The sequence below is a fragment of the Ovis aries genome, chromosome 6, assembly GCF_016772045.2.
Source record: "Ovis aries strain OAR_USU_Benz2616 breed Rambouillet chromosome 6, ARS-UI_Ramb_v3.0, whole genome shotgun sequence".
Lineage (NCBI taxonomy): Eukaryota > Metazoa > Chordata > Mammalia > Artiodactyla > Bovidae > Ovis > Ovis aries.
Genome location: NC_056059.1, coordinates 67619374 through 67642972, shown reverse-complemented (window position 1 = coordinate 67642972; position 23599 = coordinate 67619374). Strand labels below are relative to the sequence as shown.

Here is a 23599-nt window from a genome sequence, read left to right as displayed (position 1 = left end):
GTGAATCGTTTCAGCCACCTGCCAGGGTAAGGATGGATATAAGTTCTGCTGTAACACTGGGCAGAGGGAATGCCTCTGTATTAGGCTCATTCAGCTACCATTGTAGAGGAGAGATGGAGAGACTTCTTTGGAAATATTCTATTTCTGTAGGTGGTGCTCAGTGTTTCTTTTTTCTTTTTTTACTTATTTTTATTTTTTGGCTGTGTTGCCTGACATGTGGGATCTTAGTTTGGCAACCAGGGATTGCACATCTCCCCCTGCAGTGGAAGCATGGAGTCTTAACCACTGGACTGCCAGGGAAACCTTCCATGTTTCCTATAATGATAGAAAAACTGATAAATTCAGTTTCTTAGATTTTTGATATGGGTAGCAAGTGTGGCACTTCTTGAGCAAAGTTAGGAAGGGAATGTGAATGACAGTGTCTAGATTCTTATAACAGTATGACTTGATGTTTTGATCAGTTCAATAGATTGCAGACCAGGTATGTATTCTGTAATTCCAGCTGGGAGATGAAAATTGCCTTTTATGCTTTTTAAGATAAAGTAACTTCAAATTTACCTTTTGAACCGTGGTATTGGAGAAGACTCTTGAGAGTCCCTTGGACTGCAAGGAGATCCAACCAGTCCATCCTAAAGGAGATCAGTCCTGGGTGTTCATTGGAAGGACTGATGTTGAAGCTGAAACTCCAATCCTTTGGCCACCTCATGCGAAGAGCTGACTCATTTGAAAAGACCCTGATGCTGGGAAAGATTGAGGAGGGGAGGAGAAGGGGACAACAGAGGATGAGATGGCTGGATGGCATCACCAACTCAATGGACATGAGTTTGGGCAAACTCCAGGAGTTGGTAATGGACAGGGAGGCCTGGTGTGCTGCGGTTCAGGGGGTTGCAAATAGTCGGACGTGACTGAGCAACTGAACTGAACTTAAACTTGAAACTATAATATAAAGCAAATATATTAAATGAATGGTAATTTAAAATGTATTTTGTAGACGTTCATGTGTACATTTGGTGATATTTAAGCAACTGTTTTCACCAGCCTTCCTGGAATCTGTGCTCTGTGTGTGGTGGGTGAGGATGGTGGTATGAAAAAAATGTAGTACCCTGTCTTAGAGTATCTTCACAGTCTTCAAAGATTTTTGTTCAGTTGCTGTGAATCTGTTTTCGTATTTCACTCATTTAAAATATTAGTGTTTACTTGTGCAGTTCATATTGTGAACTGAGAACCACATCTGCCACCACTCTGCTTTTTACTGCTTTCTGATTTGGTGGAAATAATACTGAAAAAGACATCTGCTAGGGTCTTAGTAATTCTTATATATAGCGGTCTGTTAGTTCAAAGGACTGTTAGTTCAAAGTTAGAAATATTAGGAAGTCAAGAAGCAAGACGTAAATCAGATGAAGTCAGAATCTCAAAATGTAAATGCTTCTAGTGTGAAGCTGTGGATCTTTGGAATTGTTGGTGTTTTCTATTACCTTAGATCTTTCAGGAGGGTGTATCTGAAAATACTTAGCCTTCAAAAATTTTTACAGCAAATATATTATTATTTTATTAATGTAATATTTACATTTCTTTCACATGTTGGAGAGTAAGTCTGAATTTCATTTAACTGTTATTGAAAATGAGCTTAAGAGTGTTGATCAGATATCGCTCAAGGATTGTATCTATTTACCTAATTCTGTACTCTACTCTTCTTTCTTTTTTTTGGCCATGCTTTGTGGCTTGTGGGATCTTAGTTCTGCCACCAGGGATTGAACCCAAACTGCTGAGTCCCAACCACTGGACCACCAGGGAATTCCCATCTACTCTTGTTTCTTGACTCAACAAGAAAGTAACCTGTCTAGCTTAGCTCAAGGAGAAATGCTTTATAAGGCTTTATTTACTTAGCTATTGCTGCTGCTGCTGCTGCTGCTAAGTCGCTTTAGTCGTGTCCGACTCTGTGCATAGACGGCAGCCTACCAGGCTCCTCTGTCCATGGGATTTTCCAGGCAAGAGTACTGGAGTGGGGTGCCATTGCCTTCTCCACTTAGCTATTAAGAAGTGTTAATATAAGAAATAGCCAAGTGAGGAATGTTTTTATAATTTCTGCCCAAACTTCTATTCAAGATGTATCATGTAGTATCTTTTGTTGTCCTTTATGACCCCATAAACTAGTTTGTCCTTAGAATTTAATGACAGGGAACGTTTTCCTATTGATCAGTTGGTGTGTCTCTTATGATAAAAAATTTCCTATACTGTGAAGCATTATGTTATCCCTTCCCTGGGTTTTGAGAAGCTCCAAATTTATTGCTCTGGTTATCAGTGTGTAGTAGCATTGTAGCCTATGTGCATTAAACTTTGGGGAATTAAATCCTATGGGTTAACAAAGGAAAGCAACAACATTTTTTTTTTAAAGCTTGGACCATTTTTAAAAATTTAATTTTTATTCTATCTTGGAGTATATTTGATTTACAGTTTCATGTTGATTTCAGGTATACAGCACAGTGACTCAGTTATACATATATATATGTATATGTGTAACATGTATATGTGTGTGTATATATATATATATATATATATATATATACCTTTTCAAATTCTTCTCCCTTATAGATTATTACAGAATGTTGAGTAGCATTCCCTGTGCCATATCAATGTCCTTATTGATTATCTATTTTATATAAACTATTACATACATTAATCCCAAACTCCTAATTTATCCCTCCCCTGACACCCTTCCCCTTTGGTAACCATAAGTTTGTCTTCTGTGTCTGTGAGTCTGTTTCTGTTTTGTAGATAAGATCATTTGTATCATCTTTCTAGATTTCACATATAAGTGAAATCATATGATATTTGTCTTTGTCTGAATTACTCCACTCAGTACGTTAATGTCTAGGTCCATCTGTGTTGCTGCAAATGGCGTCATTTCTTTCCTTTTTATGACCGAGTAATATTCCATTGTATAAGTGTGCCACATCGTCTTTATCCGTTCCTCTGTCGATGACCATTTAGGTTGCTTCCGTATCCTAGCTATTGTAAACAGCACTGCAGTGAACATTGAGGTGCATGTATATTTTCGAATTATGTTTTTTTCTAGATATATACCAACAAGTGGAATTGCTGGGCCATATGGTAGCTCTCTTTTTAGAGAAACAGCAATTTAAAGAATGTGGGTGCTTCCGTTCACCTTTCCACTCCAGAAGCATATGCTCCAGAGGGTGTGTGCTTTGGGAGATGTGGGAACCGCCTGCTTCCTTGTCTGTCTTTGTCAAGGTTTTTCCATGAGCATCTCACAGTACTGAATGTGATTTTAGTGGTGAGAGGTAAGTTTTTCTTACAAACTATCCCTTGAGTTCAAGTTAAGTACTTTGGTGCCAAACAAAACAACCAGAATCTTGTTTTTCTCTGCCAGATTATTAGATTGTTTGCAAAGTGGTCTCCATAATTCCTCTCCCTCCTCCACGTTGAAGATCACCTCCCATTCTGAATCTGGGCTTGGTAATATGACTTGCTTTGGCCAATGAGATAATAGCTAAGGTAAATCATTCAGAGACCTAAAGTGTGTTGCATATTGGGGCTTGCTCTCTCTTATTGCTCTTGGAACCTGGAGAACTACATGTATCAGCTTAAGCTGTCCGGTTGAAGAGGTCACATGGAAGGAACCTGAGGTGTCCTGGCTGATAGCCTGCAAGTGCTCAAAATATGAGTGAGGCCATTCTGGACATCGAGATCAGAATTGTTCCCCTGACAGAATCAGGAGGAAGAATACATTTTAATTGCTTTTATGTTCCTAATTATGGAATGGGGTTTATTTTGCTGGTGATTTTTCTCATCAAGAGCTAATGGATACAACTTCCAATGCTGGTGGACATTTCTGTTAATGCTGTGTTGGGCTTATCTGGAGACAGCGTGGCCGTGTCTTCGATGGAACATTCAAGGCTAATTTTGATTATATTCAGTTTCTGTTGTATGAGCTGATGTGAGGACCAACTTCCGTATAAATTTTGCCTGGTTTCACTCTGTTTTATTCCTTCCTTTTGGTTTCTGATTTCTCCTTTTACTTTTGATTTTCATCTGTATGTTATTTACATGTTGTACATTTATATTTTTCTTGAATTTTTTTATTGAGAATAAATTCAGGTAACCACCATTTGAACCAATTTGAAGAGTACAATCCTGTGGTTTTTAATATATTTACAATGTTGTATAACCACCACCACCATCTAATTCCAGAAGATTCTTATCATTTAAAAAAATTTCTGTACACACCCACCCTACCCCATTCTCTCTTCATTTCATCCAAACGATAGCCTACTTTCTTTCTCTATGGGTTTGCCTGTTTTGGACATTTCACATAAATGGTGTTCTGGTCATTTCACATAAATGGAATCAATAAAACATGTGGCCTTTTGTGCTTGGCTTCTTTAACTTAGTATAATATTTTCAAAGTTCATTTGTGTTGCACTATGAATCAGCACCTCATTGTTTTTTCTGGTGGAATAACATTCAGTTGTATGGGTTTATATATATCTCAATACATCAGTGTATGGACATTTGGGTTGTTTCCACTTTTTGGCTATTATGACTAATACCTCTATGTGCAGTAGTTTATAAGCCTCTTTGTGAATATATGTTTTCAATTCTCTTGGGTATGTACTTAAGAGTGGAAGTGCTGGGTCATAGCTTAACTCTATGTTTAACTTTTGAGGAACTACCAAACTGTTTTTCACATTGGCTGTATCACTTTACATTCCTACTAACAACGGATGAGGGTTCCCGTTTCTCCATATTCTTGTCAATCCTTATTTTCCTTTTCTGGATTATAACGAGCCTAGTATGTGTATAGTAGGATCTCCTTGTGCTTTTGATTTATGTATTCCTAAAAGCAAGAGAGTTCCAGAAAAACATCTGCTTTATTGACTATGCCAAAGCCTTTGACTGTGTGGATCACAATAAACTGTATAAAATTCTTCAAGAGATGGGAATACCAGACCACCTGAGCTGCCTCTTGAGAAATCTATATGTAGGTCAGGAAGCAGTAGTTAGAACTGGACATGGAACAACAGACTGGTTCCAAATAGGAAAAGTAGTATGTCAAGGCTGTATATTGTCACCCTGCTTATTTAACTTAATGAGTGCATCATGAGATACACTAGGCTGGATGAAACACAAGCTGGAATCAAGATTGCCAGGAGAAATATCAATAACCAGATATGCAGATGACACCACCCTTATGGCAAAAAGTGAAGAACCAAAGAGCCTCTTGATGAAAGTGAAAGAGGAGAGTGAAAAAGTTGGCTTAAAACTCAACATTCAGAAAACGAAGATCATGGCATTCAGTCCCATCACTTCATGGCAGATAGATAGGGAAACAGTGGAAACAGGGTCAGACTTTATTTTCTTGGGCTCCAAAATCACTGTAGATGGTGACTGCAGCCATGAAATTAAAAGACACCTGCTCCTTGGAAGAAAAGTTATGACCAACCTAGATAGCATATTAAAAAGCAGAGACATTACTTTGCCAACTAAAGTCTGTCTAGTCAAAGCTATGGTTTTTCCAGTAGTCATGTATGGATGTGAGAGTTGGACTGTAAAGAAAGCTGAGCACTGAAGAACTGATGCTTTTGAACTGTGGTGTTGGAGAAGACTCTTGAAGTCCCTTGGACTGCAAGGAGATCCAACCAGTCCATCCTAAATGAAATCAGTCTTGAGTATTCATTGGAAGGACTGATGCTGAATCTGAAACTCCAATACTTTGGCTACCTAATGTGAAGAACTAGCTTATTTGAAAAGACCCTGATGCTGGGAAAGATTGAAGGTGGGAAGAAAAGGGGACGACAGAGGGTGAGATGGTTGGATGGCATCACCAACTCAATGGACATGAGTTTGAGTAAACTCTTGGAGTTGGTAATGGACAGGGAGGCCTGCTGTGCTGCAGTCCAGGGGTCGCAAAGAATCGGACACGACTGAGCGACTGGACTGAACTGAAAAGCTAGTGATGTTGAGCATTTTTTCAAGTGTTTATTAGCCTTTTGACATCTTTGGGAAAATGTCTACTTAAGTCCTTTACCTGTTAATTTAGAAAAAAATTATTCAGTTGTGTTATATTTTCTGGATACTAGACTCTTATTGGTGCCTCAGCTGGTAAAGAATCTGCCTTCTATGCAGGAGACCTGGGTTCGATCCCAGTTTGGGAAGATGCCCTGGAGAAGGGGACGGTACCCACTCCAGTATTTGGCCTGGATAATTTCACAGACTGTATAGTCCATGGGTTGCAAAGAGTTGGACACGACTGACTTTCACTTCTCTTCAGACTCTTATTGGGTATGTCATTTGTGAATCCTTTCTCCCATATGTGGGTTGTCTTTTTACTTCCTTTGTAGTGTCCCTAGACATACAGAAGTTTTTGAGTTGAAGTCCAGTTTCTCTCTTTCGTCACTTGTGCTCTTCTTGAAGTTGTGTTTAAAAAACCATTGTGTGAACTAAAATCATACTGCTATGTTTCCTTCTGAGAGTTTTTGTAATTTTAGTTTTTACACTGTCTTTGATCCATTTAGAAATCACTTTTGTTTTTGGTGTGAAGTAGGGATCCAAATTCGCTTATATCTAGTTGTCTCAGGACCATTTGTTGCAAAGACTACTCTTTCCTTGTGGAATAGTCTTGGCATGCTCATCAAAAATCAATTAACCATTGATGTGTGGGGTTTCTTTCTGGACTCCCAGTTTTATACTGTTGATCTGTACATCTGTCTTTATATAATATTACACTGTTTGAATTCCTGTAATATTTAGTGAAAGTGAAAGTGTTAGTTGCTCAGTTGTGTCTGACTCTGCAACCACGTGGACTGTAGCCCACCAGTTTCCTCTGTCCATGGAATTCTCCAGGTGAGAGTACTGGAGTGGGTTGCCATTCCCTTTGAAATTGGGACTATGAGACCACCAACCTTTTGTTTTTCAAGATTAAATGGCTATTCAGCATTACTGTGTTAGTTTTAGTATTAGCTTGTCCATTTTTGAAAAAAAAAAAAAAAAAAGGCAATTGGAATTTTGATACAGATTATGTTGAATCTGTAGAATCATTTGATAATGAGTACCACTTTAGCAATATTAAGAATTTCAGTCCTTGAGCATGGACATCTTTCCCTTTATTTTGGTCTTAAATTTCTTTTAACAGCATTTTGTAGTTTCCAGTGCATAAGCCTTACACATCTTTGGTTAAATTCTGTCCATGTTTCTTTTTCTTTTTTTTCTTTTTTGATGGAGTCATATGGCTTGTGGCTCTTAGGTTCCTGACCAGGGATGGAACCTGGGCCCTTGGCAGTGAAAGCATGGAGTCCTAACCACTGGGCCTCCAGGAAATTCCCATGTTCATGTAGTTTTTAAAATTTTACTTTATTGAAGTATAATTGATTTACAATGTTATGTTAATTTCTTCTGTACAGCAGAGTGATTCAGTTATACATGCACACACACATATATATATATATATATACTTCTTCATATCCTTTCCATTGTGGCTTATTACAGGACATTGAATATAGTTCCCTGTGCTATGCACTAGGACCTTGTTGTTTATCCATTCTATATATAATAGTTTGCATCTGCTAACCCCAAACTCCCAATCCCTCCCTCCCTCCACACCACTCCCCTTTGTCTGTCACAAGTCTGTTCTCTGTTTCTGTTTCTGTTTCACAGATAAGTTCACTTGTATCATATTTTAGATTCCACATATAAGTGGTAATCATGTTATCTGTCTTTCTGACTTACTTAGTATGATAATCTCTAGGTCCATCTGTGTTGCTCCGTGTTGCTGCAGATGGATTGTTTCTTTCTTTTCTTATGGCTGAGTAATGTACCACATCTCCTTTATCTGTTCATTTGTTGATGGGCATTTAGGTCGTTTCTATGTCTTGGCTATTGTGAATAGTGCTGCTTGGCTATTGTGAATAGTGATGTATTTTTATTGTAAGGTGTCTCAATTTCTCTCTGAATGTACACAAGGTATAAATTGTAAATCAATAAAAATAAAAATTTTAATGTAGTTAATCAGCTATCTAATGTAGTCAGACTTTTACTATAAAAGTCTGAAAGTAAGGACACAAGATTTCTATTCTTAAAGGTATTATATTAGTTACATTCTCTTTTCTTTCTTCATTTATAAAATGGCACTTGCACTTACTATGGGACTCTTGCACATTTTAATTTCTTAGTGATAATAGTAGCACTACAAAAATTAAAATGGTAAGACTAAGAGTGAACACGTGACACTTAAGTGCATGTGCTCTTCTGAGTGCTTCCTGTGTATTAACTCATTTAATGAAATTCTGAGTGGGGGTGCAATTTTAAAAGCTAAGGGGCTGTGACTTTGTGTTTATGAAACTTTACATTTGAATGACATTTTTAAAAACATAATTTTAATCTAGAATTCTTAAAAATAGCTACAGTGAGTTGTTAGTTTTAAAAATTAAGGTCCTAATAATAGTATTAATGAACAAAGAGAGGGAAGTAGTATTTGTAAACTCAGCTTTTGTGTACTCCGAATTATCGGTAGAGAGGTTTGGACCCGATGATTCTAATTATTGGAGTACCCAGCTCTCATTTTCTGTAAACAAATAACTTGGATGTGAATAAGCTGTAAACGTCACAGTTCTCTGTATGGCACTTGAGAAGGATATTGGAGGAGAGGGCTCTTTAAAGCTTTAGACAGAAACTCTGCTGGAGTGTAAGCTTGAAGAAGGTGAGGCCTGTGTTTTCCATTGCACTGTTGTAACCCTCTCACAGCGTTAGATGTAGAGTAGATTTTAAACAAACTCTTTGGTTGAAAAATGAATGAACAAATGAATACAAGGCTGGAAAAGAATCAGTTTGGATTTTGATTTCTTTTTGATAGTGTAAATACCATTCTCTCCTTTGGGAATATGTGTGTGTATTCGGGTAGAAATGGAAGAAAGAAAGGATTATTGAAATAGAATATGTTTAAATTAATGGAAGTTGTTTTTACTGTTTTTCTTCAAACTCACCTTGCATTTAGTGGGGTTGAGCCCTTGTTCGACCATCTTCCATAGGTGACAACTAACTCAGCCCTTACCCCAGCTCAGACGTCATCTTCTCTGATTATCTTTCTACCTCCTACCTTCGGGCAGAGCTGAAGCTTGTATCCATCTGTGATATAGCACTTACCACATGGTTAATGATATTTTTACTTTCCATTATATATGTCCTTTCTCCTACGTTGTGGATACCTTATTGGCTCTGTCTTCTGCTTTATTCCCAGAATCTGATAGCATATCTGGCACTTAGCAGATACTCAGTTAACAGTTGTGGAATATGAAGACATGTATCAGTTCAAAACAAAGGTATGGCAAAATGAACTGACTGCTGTGTATAAGAAACTTTATGTGCATTTTTCTGATTTATACCTCATGTTACTCCATTAAGGGTGGTACCATTATCCTCATTATGAAGGTAAGGGAATAGTGTCAAACGAGTTAAGTAACTTGTATGAAGTTATACAGCTAATAAATGGCAAAGCTAAGATTTAGAGCCAGGTCAGTCAGATTTAAAAGTTCAGGCTCCTATAGGCAAAACATTCTCTGACGTAAAGTGTAGCAATGTCTCCTTAGGTCGGTCTCCCAAGACAATAGAAATAGAAGCAAAAATAAATAAATGGGACCTAATCAAACATATAAGCTTTTGTGTAGCGAAAGAAACCATAAACAAAATGAAAAGACAGCCTATGGACTGGGAGAAAATATTTACAAACAATGTGACTGATAAGGGCTTAATTTCCGAAATATATGAACAGCCAAGACAATTCAATAACAAAAAATCAAACAACCCAATCAAAAAATGGGCGGAAGACCTAAATAGATATTTCTCCGGAGAAGACATACAGGTGGCCCAAGGCACATGAGAAGAGGCTTAATATCACTAATTATCTGGGAAATGCAAATCAAAACTACTTATCTCATAGTAGTCAGAATGTCCATCATTAAAAAGTCCACAAACATTAAATGCTAGGGAGGATGTGAAGAAAAGGGAAACCTCCTACACTGTTGGTGGGAAGGTAAATTGGTGCAGCCCCCATGGAAAGTAGTATGGAGGTTTCTTAAAAAACTAAAAATAGAGTCACCATATGATCCAGCAATCCCACTACTGGGCATTTATCTGGAGAAAACTCTAGTACAAAGTATATGTGCATCCCAATGTTCATAGCAGCACTAGTTACAGTAGCCAAGACGTGAAAGTAGCATATATGCCCATTGACACATGAATGGATAAAGAAGAGGTGGGATGTATATACAATGGAATATTACTCAGCTGTAAAAAGAATGAAATAATTCCATTTGCAGCAACATGGATGGACCTAGAGATTATCAAACTAAATGAAGTAAGTCAGACAAAGACAAATATCATATGATATCACTTATATGTAGAATCTAAAATATGACACAAATGATCTTATTTACAAAACAGAAACAGGCTCACAGATGTAGAAGACAAATTTATGATTACCAAAGGGGAAAGGAGGTGGGGGAGGGATAAATTAGGAGCTCGAGATTAGCAGATACAAACTATCAATACTATATATAAAATAGGTAAAAACAAGGCCATACTATATAGTACAGGGAACTATATGTAATATCTTATAACCTATAATGGAAAAGAATATGAAAAAAGACTACATATATGTGTATGTATAACAGAATCACTTTCCTGTACACCTGAAACTAACACAGTCTTGTAAATCAACCATATTCCAATAGAAAAAAAGTTAGGTTCCTTCTACTAAATCATTCTGCTTAAACCAGGAGTTCTAATGTAAGTAATTGGTGAAATAAGATGACAGGGTGACATAGGGAAGGAAATCTTTAGGATAATGTATAAAGAACCATTGGTTGTCTCTTCTACAGCTCTGTCAGGAGACATTAAAATTTTTAGAGATAATATGTCAAAAGATATAGGCTTGCCTTCTAGATGGCTGAATTTCCTGTGTTTAATACAGTGGTATGGTTTCAGTGTGTCTGCCCTCTGATGCCCTCTTGCAACACCTACCATATTACTTGGGTTTCTCTTACCTTGGGGGTGGGGTATCTCTTCACGGCTGCTCCAGCAAAGCACAGCCCCTGATCCTTACCTTGGATGAGGGGTATCTCCTCTCGCCGCCATTCCTGACCTTCAGCGAGGGATGGCTCCTCTAGGCCCTCCTGCGCCGGGGCAGCCACCACTCCTTGGAAGCGGGGTTGCTCCTCCCAGCAGCCGCCCCTGGCTTCCGGTGTGGGGTTGCTCCTTCTGGCCGTGGCCTCGGGCGCCGCCCCTGGCCTCGGAGGCGGGGTGGCTCCTCCCGGCTGCCATCCCTGCCCTCGGGGGCAGGGTAGCTCCTCTCGGCCAAGGCGCAGCCTGGCACTCTAGGCTGCTGTCCCTGATCTCGGACGTGGGGTAGGTCTCGGCTGAGCTTAGTGCGCTGGCCGCTGCCTCCGCCTGCGCTTACTGCGCCGGCTGTCTGTATGCAGGCCAGGAAGCAACAGTTAGAACTGGACATGGAACAACAGACTGGTTCCAGATAGGAAAAGAAGTACGTCAAGGCTGTATATTGTCATCCTGATTATTTAACTTATATGCAGAGGACATCATGAGAAACGCTGGACTGGAAGAAACACAAGCTGGAATCAAAATTGCAGGGAAAAATATCAATAACCTCAGATATGCAGATGACACCACCATTATGGCAGAAAGTGAAGAGGAACTAAAAAGCCTCTTGATGAAAGTAATAGAGGAGAGTGAAAAAGTTGGCTTAAAGCTCAACATTCAGAAAACGAAGATCATGGCATCCGGTCCCATCACCCCATGGGAAATAGATGGAGAAACAGTGGAAACAGTGTCAGACTTTATTTTTTTGGGGCTCCAAAATCACTGCAGATGGTGATTGCAGCCAAGAAATTAAAAGACACTTACTCCTTGGAAGGAAAGTTATGACCAACCTAGATAGCATATTCAAAAGCAGAGACATTACTTTGCGGACTAAGGTCCATCTAGTCAAGGCTATGTTTTTTCCTGTGGTCATGTATGGATGTGAGAGTTGGACTGTGAAGAAGGCTGAGCACCGAGAATTGATGCTTTTGAAGCGTGGTGTTGGAGAAGACTCTTGAGAGTCCCTTGGACTGCAAGGAGATCCAACCAGTCCATTCTGAAGGAGATCAGCCCTGGGATTTCTTTGGAAGGAATGATGCTAAAGCTGAAACTCCAGTACTCTGGCCACCTCATGCAAAGAGTTGACTCATTGGAAAAGACTCTGATGCTGGGAGGGATTGGGGACAGGAGGAGAAGGGTGCGACAGAGGATGAGATGGCTGGATGGCATCACTGACTCGATGGACGTGAGTCTGAGTGAACTCTGGGAGTTGGTGATGGGCAGGGAGGCCTGGCATGCTGTGATTCATGGGGTCGCAATGAGTCGGACACGACTGAGCGATTGAACTGAACTGAATACAGTGGTATTAATACAGTGGTATTAAACAGTGGCAGAATTCCAAAGAATAGCAAGGAGAGATAAGAAAGCCTTCCTCAGCGATCAATGCAAAGAAATAGAGGAAAAGAACAGACTGGGAATGACTAGAGATCTCTTCAAGAAAATTACAGATACCAAGGGAACACTTCATGCAAACATGGGCTCAATAAAGGACAGAAATGGTATGGACCTAACAGAAGCAGAAGATATTAAGAAGAGGTGGCAAGAATACACAGAAGAATTGTACAAAAGAGATCTTCACGACCAAGATAATCATGATGGTGTGATCACTCACCTAGATCCAGACATCCTGGAATGTGAAGTCAAGTGGGCCTTAGAAAGCATCACTACGAACAAAGCTAGTGGAGGTGATGGAATTCCAGTTGAGCTATTGCAAATCCTGAAAGATGATGCTGTGAAAGTGCTGCACTCAATATGCCAGCAAATTTGGAAAACTCAGCAGTGGCCACAGGACTGGAAAAGGTCCGTTTTCATTCCAATCCCTAAGAAAGGCAATGCCAAAGAATGCTCAAACTACCGCACAGTTGCACTCATCTCACATTCTAGTAAAGTAATGCTCAAAATTCTCCAAGCCAGGCTTCAGCAATACGTGAACTGGGAACTCCCTGATGTTCAGGCTGGTTTTAGAAAAGGCAGAGGAACCAGAGATCAAATTGCCAACATCCGCTGGATCATGGAAAAAGCAAGAGAGTTCCAGAAAAACATCTATTTCTGCTTTATTGACTATGCCAAAGCCTTTGACTGTGTGGATCACAATAAACTGTGGAAAATTCTGAAAGAGATGGGAATACCAGACCACCTGACCTGCCTCTTGAGAAACCTATATGCAGGTCAGGAAGCAACAGTTAGAACTGGACATGGAACAACAGACTGGTTCCAAATAGGAAAAGGAGTATATCAAGGCTGTATATTGTCACTTTGCTTGTTTAACTTATATGCAGAGGACATCATGAGAAACGCTGGACTGGAAGAAGCACAAGCTGGAATCAAGATTGCCGGGAGAAATATCAATAACCTCAGATATGCAGATGACACCATCCTTATGGCAGAAAGTGAAGAGGAACTAAAAGCCTCTTGATGAAAGTGAAAGAGGAGAGTGAAAAAGTTGGCTTAAAGCTCAACATTCAGAAAACGAATATCATGGCATCTGGTCCCCTCACTTCATGGGAAATAGATGGGAAAACAGTGGAAACAGTGTCAGACTTTATTTTTTGGGGCTCCAAAATCACTGCAGATGGTGATTGCAGCCATGGAATTAAAAGATGCTTACTCCTTGGAAGAAAAGTTATGACCAACCTAGATAGCATATTGAAAAGCAGAGACATTACTTTTCCAACAAAGGTCCATCTAGTCAAGGCTATGGTTTTTCCAGTGGTCATGTATGGATGTGAGAGTTGGACTGTGAAGAAGGCTGAGCACCGAAGAATTGATGCTTTTGAACTGTGGTGTGGGAGAAGACTCTTGAGAGCCCCTTGGACTGCAAGGAGAACCAACCAGTCCATCCTAAAGGAGATCAGTCTTGGGTGTTCTTTGGAAAGACCGATGCTAAAGCTGAAACTCCAGTACTTTGGCCACTTGATGCGAAGAGTTGACTCATTGGAAAAGACTCTGATGCTGGGAAGGATTGGGGGCAGGAGGAGAAGGGGACGACAGAGGATGAGATGGCTGGATGGCATCACCGACTCGATGGACATGAGTTTGCGTGAACTCCTGAAGTTGGTGATGGACAGGGAGGCCTGGCGTGCTGTAATTCATGGGGTCGCAAAGAGCTGGACACAACTGTGCGACTGAACTGAACTGAATACAGTGGTAATATAGGGAACAAGTAGGTTTCCAAAATGTTGAGCTACATAAAATTTTAGAGCTGACAACATTAGAGCTCCTCAGCTTCAAGGCATTAATCTTAGAGATAACGTCATAGGACTTTAGATTTTGTGAGTTTTGCTTTCAGTTGCATTGTCAGCTGAGGGCAGAAAAGATTCTTCTACACCGTGAGGCTCACATTTATACTGTAACAAGGGATTCAGAATAGTGGCGGACAAAGACCTGCCACATCGACGAGACAGAGCAGGAGATCTGGGAGGAAACACCATCATTTCCCAACATCAGAGATGGGTGAGACCCAGAGCTTTGAGCTGCCAACCCCGTCAGGAAAAAGAACTTCTTGCATAGGTCAGACTTAATCCTCTGGAACATCTCAGAGGAGAGAAAGATCCTGGTTTTTTTTTTTTTTTGGTGATTTATGATTAAAAGACAAAGACCCTGATGATTTGCAATACAGATAGATGTACTTTTGAAAAAGATTTTTCCTGCAAATCTGTGCAGTGACAACAGGAAAAATTAAAAATGGTGAAGGATCTGAAAGTAGATACTTCTGTTTCTTTTGTGGTTTGGCTTCTGAGGTAAATACCACCAAGGCTTAAATAGAGTGAAATTGTTAAGCTATCAAGTACTTATTGAATACCTATTGTATTTCAGGCAGTGTACTGGTTGCTGGATCCTGCCAAATGTTATACTTTGTTTTGCTTGATTTTTTGTTAAGACAGAGTATTATTCAGGGTGGGAGAAATACTTGGTAATATGCTTCTGAGAAATTGCTGTGGAATGGAATGGAGATTTATGTATCTGTATAGCGTATGTATGTGCACATGGGCTCAATCGTGTCTGACTCTTTACGACCCCGTGGACTGTCCTACCAGGCTCCTCTGTCCATGGGGTTTCCCAGGTAAGAATACTGGACTGGGCTGCCATTTCCTTCTCCATCATATATGTACATACATACATAGATATCAGCTAATTTATTCTGTTGTGGCTGCCTAAATATCAGCATTGCCTTTTTTTTTTTTTTTTTAAATTTTGGCTGTGGTATACGGGCTTCATTGTGATACACGGGCTCTCTCTAGTTGCAGTGCAAGAGCTTCTCGCTATGGTGCATGCACTTGTCGTGTTGTGGCATGTGGGCTCAAGAACGCAGGGGATCAGGGGCAGTGGAACGAGGGCTTTGTTGTCCCCTAGCGTATGGGATCTTAGTTCCCTGACCAGGGATAGAACCTACATCCCCTGTGTTGGAAGACAGATTCTTAACCACTGGACCACCAGGGAAGTCCCAGTATGGCTTGTTTATGTCAAGTTGATTTTTATAATTTCACACAGCACTGGGAAAAAAATTGGGCATTGGTTTCTTTAATAGAATATAATTTTTCAAATGAAATTTTCAGTTGCACTGAAATATGCAACCGTCTGTTGGCCAAACATGATGTTAAGATTTAATGCTTGGCTGTCACCCCCAAAGGAGAAGTATCTAGCTTCAGAATCTTGGTATGGTTAGGGAATGCTTATGTGGGGAAAACTTTTGTTTTGGAGAAAGTAGTTGAAAATAGTAGGATGATGACGAAGTGAAAGTTCTGTAACTACTAAATTTCAGTTCAAGCTGTTGACAAATTCTGGAAGTTCCATGAAACCATTTCTCAATTCTTTAACACTCGGAATGGCCTTTTTCTTTCCGAAGATTTGTAGTATGTGTATTGAATAAATCTTGCCCCCATGAAAATATGTTTTTAATTCTGTAATTGAATTCAAACAGACATGTTACTCTAGTTAAATTTTATTTTAATTTCAGTCATATACTTGGAATGCATTTGGTCTGTAAAGTGAAGGATATATGTAGTTAAAAGAGTCATTCTTCTGTAACCAAGACTTCTGCTTTTGTCTTTAAGTTCTTTTCTTCACAACAAAACATGCCAAAGTAAATCTCATGATGGAGAGCCAGTACATAACTTCTGAAAATGAGAGTGAACACATGCCATTTTAAACTTTTCTTTCCTGTTTATGATTCAGATAAAAATCAAGCCACTCAGTAAGAACAACATTTTCATATCTGTTATATGTGGAAGTGATTATACAGACCAGAATATTAACATCTATTAATACTTTTATTCATGTGTTGGTGTACATCCAGCTATCTGTCAGAATTCTGGAAGTTCCGTGAAACCATTTCCCAATTATTTAAGACCCAGAATGGCCTTGTTTCTTTCCAAAGATTTGTAGTATGTGTATTGAATAAATCTTTCTCCCCCATGGAAACGTATTTTTAATTCTGTAATTTCATTAAATTACAGTTAATTTGATTGTAATTCTGTAATATGCTCATTGACATGGTCCACCATATTTTGAAGAGGGGTAGTTGTTCCTCTTTAGTGATTACATGTTAGTAATTTTTAAGGTTTATCGGTGTTCCAAAACAACTTGTCCATGTCACTTGTATGGCCCTCAACAGATTGCATTGTAGCTCTTTGTTTTTAAATTGCTTTTCCCTGTGCCTGCCTAGAGCAGAGTTCTTGTCTTGCTAACCTTTGTTACCTCCTCAGTGCCTCCTGCATAGTTTTCATACATCACGGCTTTGCAATAAATGCCAGAATGAATGACCATATATGAATCCCTGAAATTATTATTGTGGACAGATTATGTCATCAACTGAACTTGGTGAAAAGATGGATAAGTGAAAAAGAGGAAACATTTAAGGGAAGGAAGATGGTTGAAAGGGATTAGAGATGAATGAAATGAGAATGAGATGATCAGGAATGATAAAGTATATTAATTATATGTCCTGGTTATGTATTGCTGTGTAACTAACCACCTTAAACTTACCAGCACACAATCACAACCACTTTATTACACTCGTGGATTCTGTAGGCTAAATATTGGACTAGGGCCCAGTGGGAATGTTTGCTCCACAATATCTCATGCTCTTATCTTAGAAAACTTGATAGCTGGGAGCAACTTGGACAGCTGAGAGCTGGAATCATCTGAGGGTTTTTTCACTTATCTGTCTCAAGCTTTTGGGCTGGGATGATTTGAAGGCTGGGCTCAGCAGGAATTCTGCACTGGAACACCTGTATGTGACTTCTCTGTTTGGCAGGAGCTTCTCTCATTATGGTAGCTAGGTTCCATGTAAGACTGTCCCAAGAATGAGAAGTCTGAAAAAACAAGACAGAAGCTACTTGGCCTTTTCTGGCCTAGCCTCACAGATTACCCAGTATCCCTTCTGCTGTCCTCTATGAGTTGAAGGAATCAAAATCCTACTCAAATTCCCTGGGAGGAGTGTCAGTGAACTTGCATCTGTTTTTGAAAACAACAGTATTACGTGTCATAAGTGGTTCAGACAATGGCAGTGATGGGTAGAGCCAAGAACAGGGAAGTACATTATCAATTTACTTCATTAGGGAGAGTGTGTATGAGAAAGGTCCAGTTCCATTCTTTTGTGTATAGCTATCCAGTTTTCCCAACACCGTTTGTTTATTTAGTTTTATTCTTTTCTTTTTGGAAAAATAATTTCATGTATTTATTTTTGGCTGTGCTGGGTCTTTGTTACATGGGTTTTTCTCTAGTTGTGGGGAATGGAGACTACTCTCTCACTACCGTGTATGAGCTTCTCATTATGGTGGCTTCTCCTATTGCTGAGCACAGACTTTAGTAGTTGTGGCACATGAGCTCAGTAGTTACAGCTCCTGGGCTCTAAAGCACAGGCTCAATAGCTGTGGTGCACGGGCTTAGTTGCTCCACATGGCATGAGGGATCTTCTCAGATCAGAGATTGAACTCTTGTCTCCTGCAGTGGCAGGTGGATTCTTGACCACTGAGCCCCGGGGAATCTCCCCAACACCACTTATTGAAGAGATTGTCTTTTCTTCCATTGTATATGCTTGCCTCTTTTGCTGTAGCTTGACTGTGTGAGTGTAGGTTTATTAGGGGGCTCTCTATTGTGTTCCACTGATCTGTGTGTCTTTCTGTGTCAGTGCCATACAGTTTTGATTACAGCACTATAAGTTTGTAGTATAGTTTGAAATCAGGGAGTGTTATACCCCAGCTTTGTTCTTCTCTCTTAAAATTGTTTTATCTATTTGCGGTCATTTGTGGTTCCAAACTTTCCAGCTGGTGCTAGTGGCAGAGAACCTGCCTGCCAGTGCAGGAGATGTAAGAGGCTCGAGTTTGATCCCTTAGTTGGGAGGATCTTTTGAAGGAAGGAATGGCAATTTACTCCAGTATTCTTGCCTAGAGAATCCCATGGACAGAGGAGCCTGGTGGACAGAGCACGGGGTCGCAAAGAGTCGTACTGAGGCGACTTAGCATGCATGTGATTCCAGACAAATTCAGGATTATTTGTTTTAGTTCTATGAAAAATGACATTGGTATTTTGATATGGATTACATTGAATCTGTAGGTTGCTTTGGGTAGCACATCTAAATGATATTGATTCTTCCAGTCTATGAGAGTGGTATATCTTTCCATTTATTTGCCTTGTTTTCAGTTTCTTTCCTCAGTGTCTTAGGAGTTTTCAGAGTATAGGTATCTCATCTCATCAGTTAAATTTATTCCAATTGTAAAGGGCATTGTTTGCTTTATTTCTCTTTCCGATAGTTTGTTATTAGTATATAGAAATGCAGCAGATTTATGTATATTGCTTTTCTTATACCATACTAAAATATAAACTCAAAGTGGATTAAAGACTTGAATATAGGACCTGAAACTACAAAACTCCTAGAACACATGGGCAGTAATCTTTTTTTATATTTATCTTAGTAATATTTTTTTAATATGCTGTTAGGGCCACAATAACAAAAATAAACAAATGGCACTACATCAAACTAAGCCTTTGATGAAGTCAACAAAACAAAAAGACAACCCACTGAACAGGGGAAGATATTTGTAAATTGTATATTTGATAAGGGGTTGATATCCAAAGAACTCCTACAACTCAGTATCAACAAACAAAAGCCCCAATTAAAATATGGGCAGAGGACCTGAATAGACATTTCCCCAAAGAAGATAAACAAGGCATAGGAAAAGTTGCTCCATTGTCACTCACCACCAGGGACATGCAAATCAAAACCACTATGAGGTATCACCTCCCACTTGTGAGATCGGCTCTTAGCAAGAAGAAAAAACAACAAGTGTTGAGGAAAGGGAACCACTGTGCTGTGTTGGGGGGAATGTAAATTGGTGCAGCCACTATAGAAAACTGTATGGAATTTCCTCAAAAAGAGTTAAAAAATAGAGCTACCAAATGATCCAACAGTTCCACTTCTGGGTCTTTATCTGAAGAAAACAAAACAGTGACTCAAAAAGACATATACCCGTAAGTCTTCATTGAAGCATTATTTATGAGTAGCTAGCGTTCATTGATAGATGAATGGATAAAGAAGATGTGGTATATATACACAATGGAATACTACTTGGCTATAAGAAAGAATGAAATCTTGCCATTTGCAGCAACATGGATGGACCTGGTTACCTTCCAGGTCTAAGTGAAATAAATCAGAGAGAGAAAAACACATGCTATGATTTTACTTTTATTTGGAATCTAAAAAACAAAACAAATGAACAAAGAAAAGCAAAGTGGAAACAGACTCAGATACAGAAGATAAACTGGTGGTTGCCAGAGGGGAGGTGGGTGGAAGGACAGGTGAAGGGATGAAGAGGTTCAGTCTTCCGACTATAAAACAAATAAGACATGGAAAAGTAACATGCAGCATGAGGAATATAGTCAGTAATACTGTAATAAGCTGGTGTGCTGACAGATAATTAGACTTTTATGGCAATCATGTCATAGTGTATAAAAATATTGAATCACTGGTGTATACCTGAAACTAATATAATTGGAGAAGGAAACGGCAACCCACTCCAGTACTCTTGTGTACTAATTATAATCCCATAAACAAAAGTCAGTGGACATTTTCCTCAGTAATTAGATCATGGCTTATATTCATGATACTTTTTGAATGTAGTTTACAGTTTTTAATTGCTGCAAGTGATGTATAAGAATGTTTCTCCTTCAATAAAAAAATAAGAAAGAATGTTTTCTATGGAACTGGTATTCATAGGTGTTTAATTTTATCCTTTTAGAGATCAGATATATAACAGCTGGCATTTCACTTGGGGAAATTCATCTTTGAGCTCCACAAGCCTTAGAATTAAGGGTAAATAATTCTCTGGTCAAATTTGCCTCCTTGTCTTAGTGTGCTTTGTAGTTTCAATTGTGATGCTCACCTTTGGTACTTTCTAATGATTCTTTTGAAAAAGGCTACAGTTCAGGTATACTCACTTTATCTGACTGTCCACTGTGTTTTGGTGCTTTGTTAGTGTGTATAGAATTTTCTTTTTATTGTGCTTTAGGCTTGAAAAGCTAACTTCTGCTTTCATGAAATTTGAACAGGGGAAAGGAAAGGAAATAGAAGAAGAGGAGTTATAACAAGGACAAATGTTATATAGACTGTGGTTTTATTTTTGGCCCTGGAAACCACATACTCCTCTTTGTTGGGGAAGAAATGGTATCATATTACATTATCATGAGGCTTTGCTGACTCAAGGAATCATTGGGATCATTGGAAGAGCTTCTGTGATCAGCTGGATAGCGTAGTAATAATATCCTTGAAGGAGAGTCCGCCCACCTTTTTCTACTTTTATTTGACTGTCTTTCCCCTCATCCCCTTCTCTTCCTTTTTTCATCTTTTTATGTACTCTTTCTTACCAGTTCCAAAGGGTTGGATGACAGGGACATGGAAAACCTTACTGTTCCTTTAAATATATTTCAAAAAGTTTTTATTATGACATTTTCAAACGCAGACAAAAATAAAGTGTAATGAACTCCTGTGTGCCTCACTCAGCTTCTACAGTTACCAACTCATGAACAGTTTTATTTTGTCTACAGCCCCATATCCCCTTTACCAGATTATGAAGCAAATCACAGACAGTATTTTGTCTGCAAAATTTCAGTATGTATCTCTAAAAGATAACTCTTAAAAATAGAATCACAGTAGCATCATCACCCCCCAAAAATTCCAAAATGACCTAGTACTATTTTGTTATCATCAAATAAATCTTACCACAAACTTAAAATGATCACCAATATATAGTTAGCGGTCAAGTTGTTAAGAGTTATCTCACACATTTAAGAGATATCTCTTAAGACTTTTAAAAGGCTTTTGACTCCTCCTCAGTCTCACTGTTTTTGTTCCTGTAATTTTTTGTTAAGCTTACTTTCCTGTAAAAACAGCTGAATGCAATAATGATTTGAATTCTTTATTCCTATATTGAAAATAATAGGAAAATAATATGTTGGCATCGATGAATGTTTCAAATTAAAAACAATCTAGATTAATGTAGTCAAGGAACATATTTTGGTATAGATTATTTTATATATAATTTCCAAATTACTTTCATGTCTTCTCCTAGTAAAAGTTGCTGAAAAATCACTTGACCTACTTGAGAAATTTGTTATTCATGCCTTGTTCTCACTGGTTATTGTTTCCTTCTGAATTTGCAAGAAGCAGAAAGAGAAATATTTTCTGTGTATCAGAAACTCCCTTATGCGAGGAGAACTAGTGCCAGAGTACTGTCACTTAAAGTGAATCCACTTACATTTCATAGTAAATAGTAAACAAACAAAAAACCCACTATGATTCAGGCTTTATCATGAAAAATAAAGTGAATATATGTTTTTTAATCTCATATATGGTACCATTTAGATTATAATTTTTAACTTCTAAACGAAGAGGGAATCAACTATTTAGTTTTCTTGAAATTATTTTTCTGATGAAAATGCATGATAAAGATTTTTGACTTCCTTCCCTTACATTTGCATTTGTCAGCACAGATCTAAAGAGGGCCCTTTTTTGGGAAAGCCTTAGCAAGCTTTATCAGGTTTTGCAAGGGTGTTTCCTGAGGTAGATTAAAGGTTAAGTCACTATAACAAAGAGACCATCATTTGGCATTTCTAAAATCTGACAGAAGTGTGTTAATCCCTCACAAAGTAGGGTAGCACAAGTCTAGGCTGATTCAGCAGCTCTGATCCATGAAGTCATTCAAGGACTAGATTCCTTCTTCTTCCCCTCTACTCCCTACTGTCATGTGTTGAATGCATAAAGTTGTGTCTGCCATGTGTACTTTCTAAGAGAAAAGTGGAGAATGCTCTAAATGAGACTGAGGAGGTGGACAATGCTCTAAATCTGGGGAGAGTGACCTGTCTTTAAGTTGAAGCTGGTCCACATATCATGTCTGCACACATCCCTTTGGCTTTCAGTTAGATGGCCACAACTTGCTGCCAAGGCTGGGAAATATTATCTCTAGCCCATACATCCGGAAAGAAGGGAAGGATGAGTAGCGCACAGGGTTACAAGTGGGAAAGGGAGCAAAAAGCGGTCTGACACAGTGTATTTTAGTATTTTAAGTATAACTCATTTAAAAAATTTTTTTTAATTGAAGGATAATTGCTTTACAGAATTTTGTGATTTTCTGTCGTACATCAACAAGAATCAGCCTTAGGTATACCCATGTCCCCGCTCTCCTGGGCCTCCCTCCCATCTCCCTCTCCATTCCACCCTTCCACCTGTCCCCGAGCCCCTGTTTGAGTTCAGAGTCATAGAGCAGATTCCCATTGGCTGTCTATTTTACATATGGTCTTGTGAATTTCTGTTACTCTCTCCAATACATCTCCCCTTCTCCCTCCTCTCCTCCCACTGCCCATAGGTCTGTTCTCCGTGTCTGTTTCTCCACTGCAGCCCTAAAAATAAATTCACCAGTACCATCTCTTAAGATTCCATATATATGTCTCTGTATATGATATTTATATTTCTCTTTCTAAAGTGTAACTCATTTTTGATACTTATGTTATTGTTTTTTTCAGTGCATTTAATTAGTTAATCTGATTAAATGGGGTATAGTTACTTTACAATGTTGAGAGTTTTATTTTATTTTTACCAGCTAACTGCAAGATCCTCATTTGCCAGTGGCATTCATTGAGTGTGATGGGAGCAGTTCTCCAACATTATTCTCATTATTGACTTTTTAAAAACCCTCGTCTTTTGAACATTTGATGTTGAATGTTGCATTCCCTCATTCACTGAGAGAAAATGACCCACAAAGAAGCAGAACCTAGTAATGTGGAAGGAATATTTGGAGCCTATGTGGTCAGTTGATCAATGAGTAGTTTCTATGTTAAGACAACTTTTGATTCTCTCTAGAATGCTTAACTATGAATCTCCTGTAGTGTAAGTATATGAGATGATGTGTTGAGGTATTATAAGCAGATAGGGTGG

At 38.8% G+C, this 23599-nt stretch overlaps 1 protein-coding gene across 9 annotated transcripts in view; it reads left to right on the top strand.

Annotated features, from left to right (window-relative positions):
• Window positions 1-23599, top strand: part of TEC (tec protein tyrosine kinase) — a 158245-nt gene that overhangs the window by 24048 nt on the left and 110598 nt on the right. Inside the window, exon 2 of one of the 9 annotated variants that reach the window (XM_042251381.1) lies at window positions 9254-9335. The exons of the other annotated variants lie outside the window; for them this stretch is intronic. Within the exon in view, the coding sequence (XP_042107315.1) occupies window positions 9315-9335 (21 nt within the window). The 5' untranslated portion in view covers window positions 9254-9314. The remainder of the gene's footprint in view (window positions 1-9253; window positions 9336-23599) is intronic. 9 annotated transcript variants of the gene reach the window in all.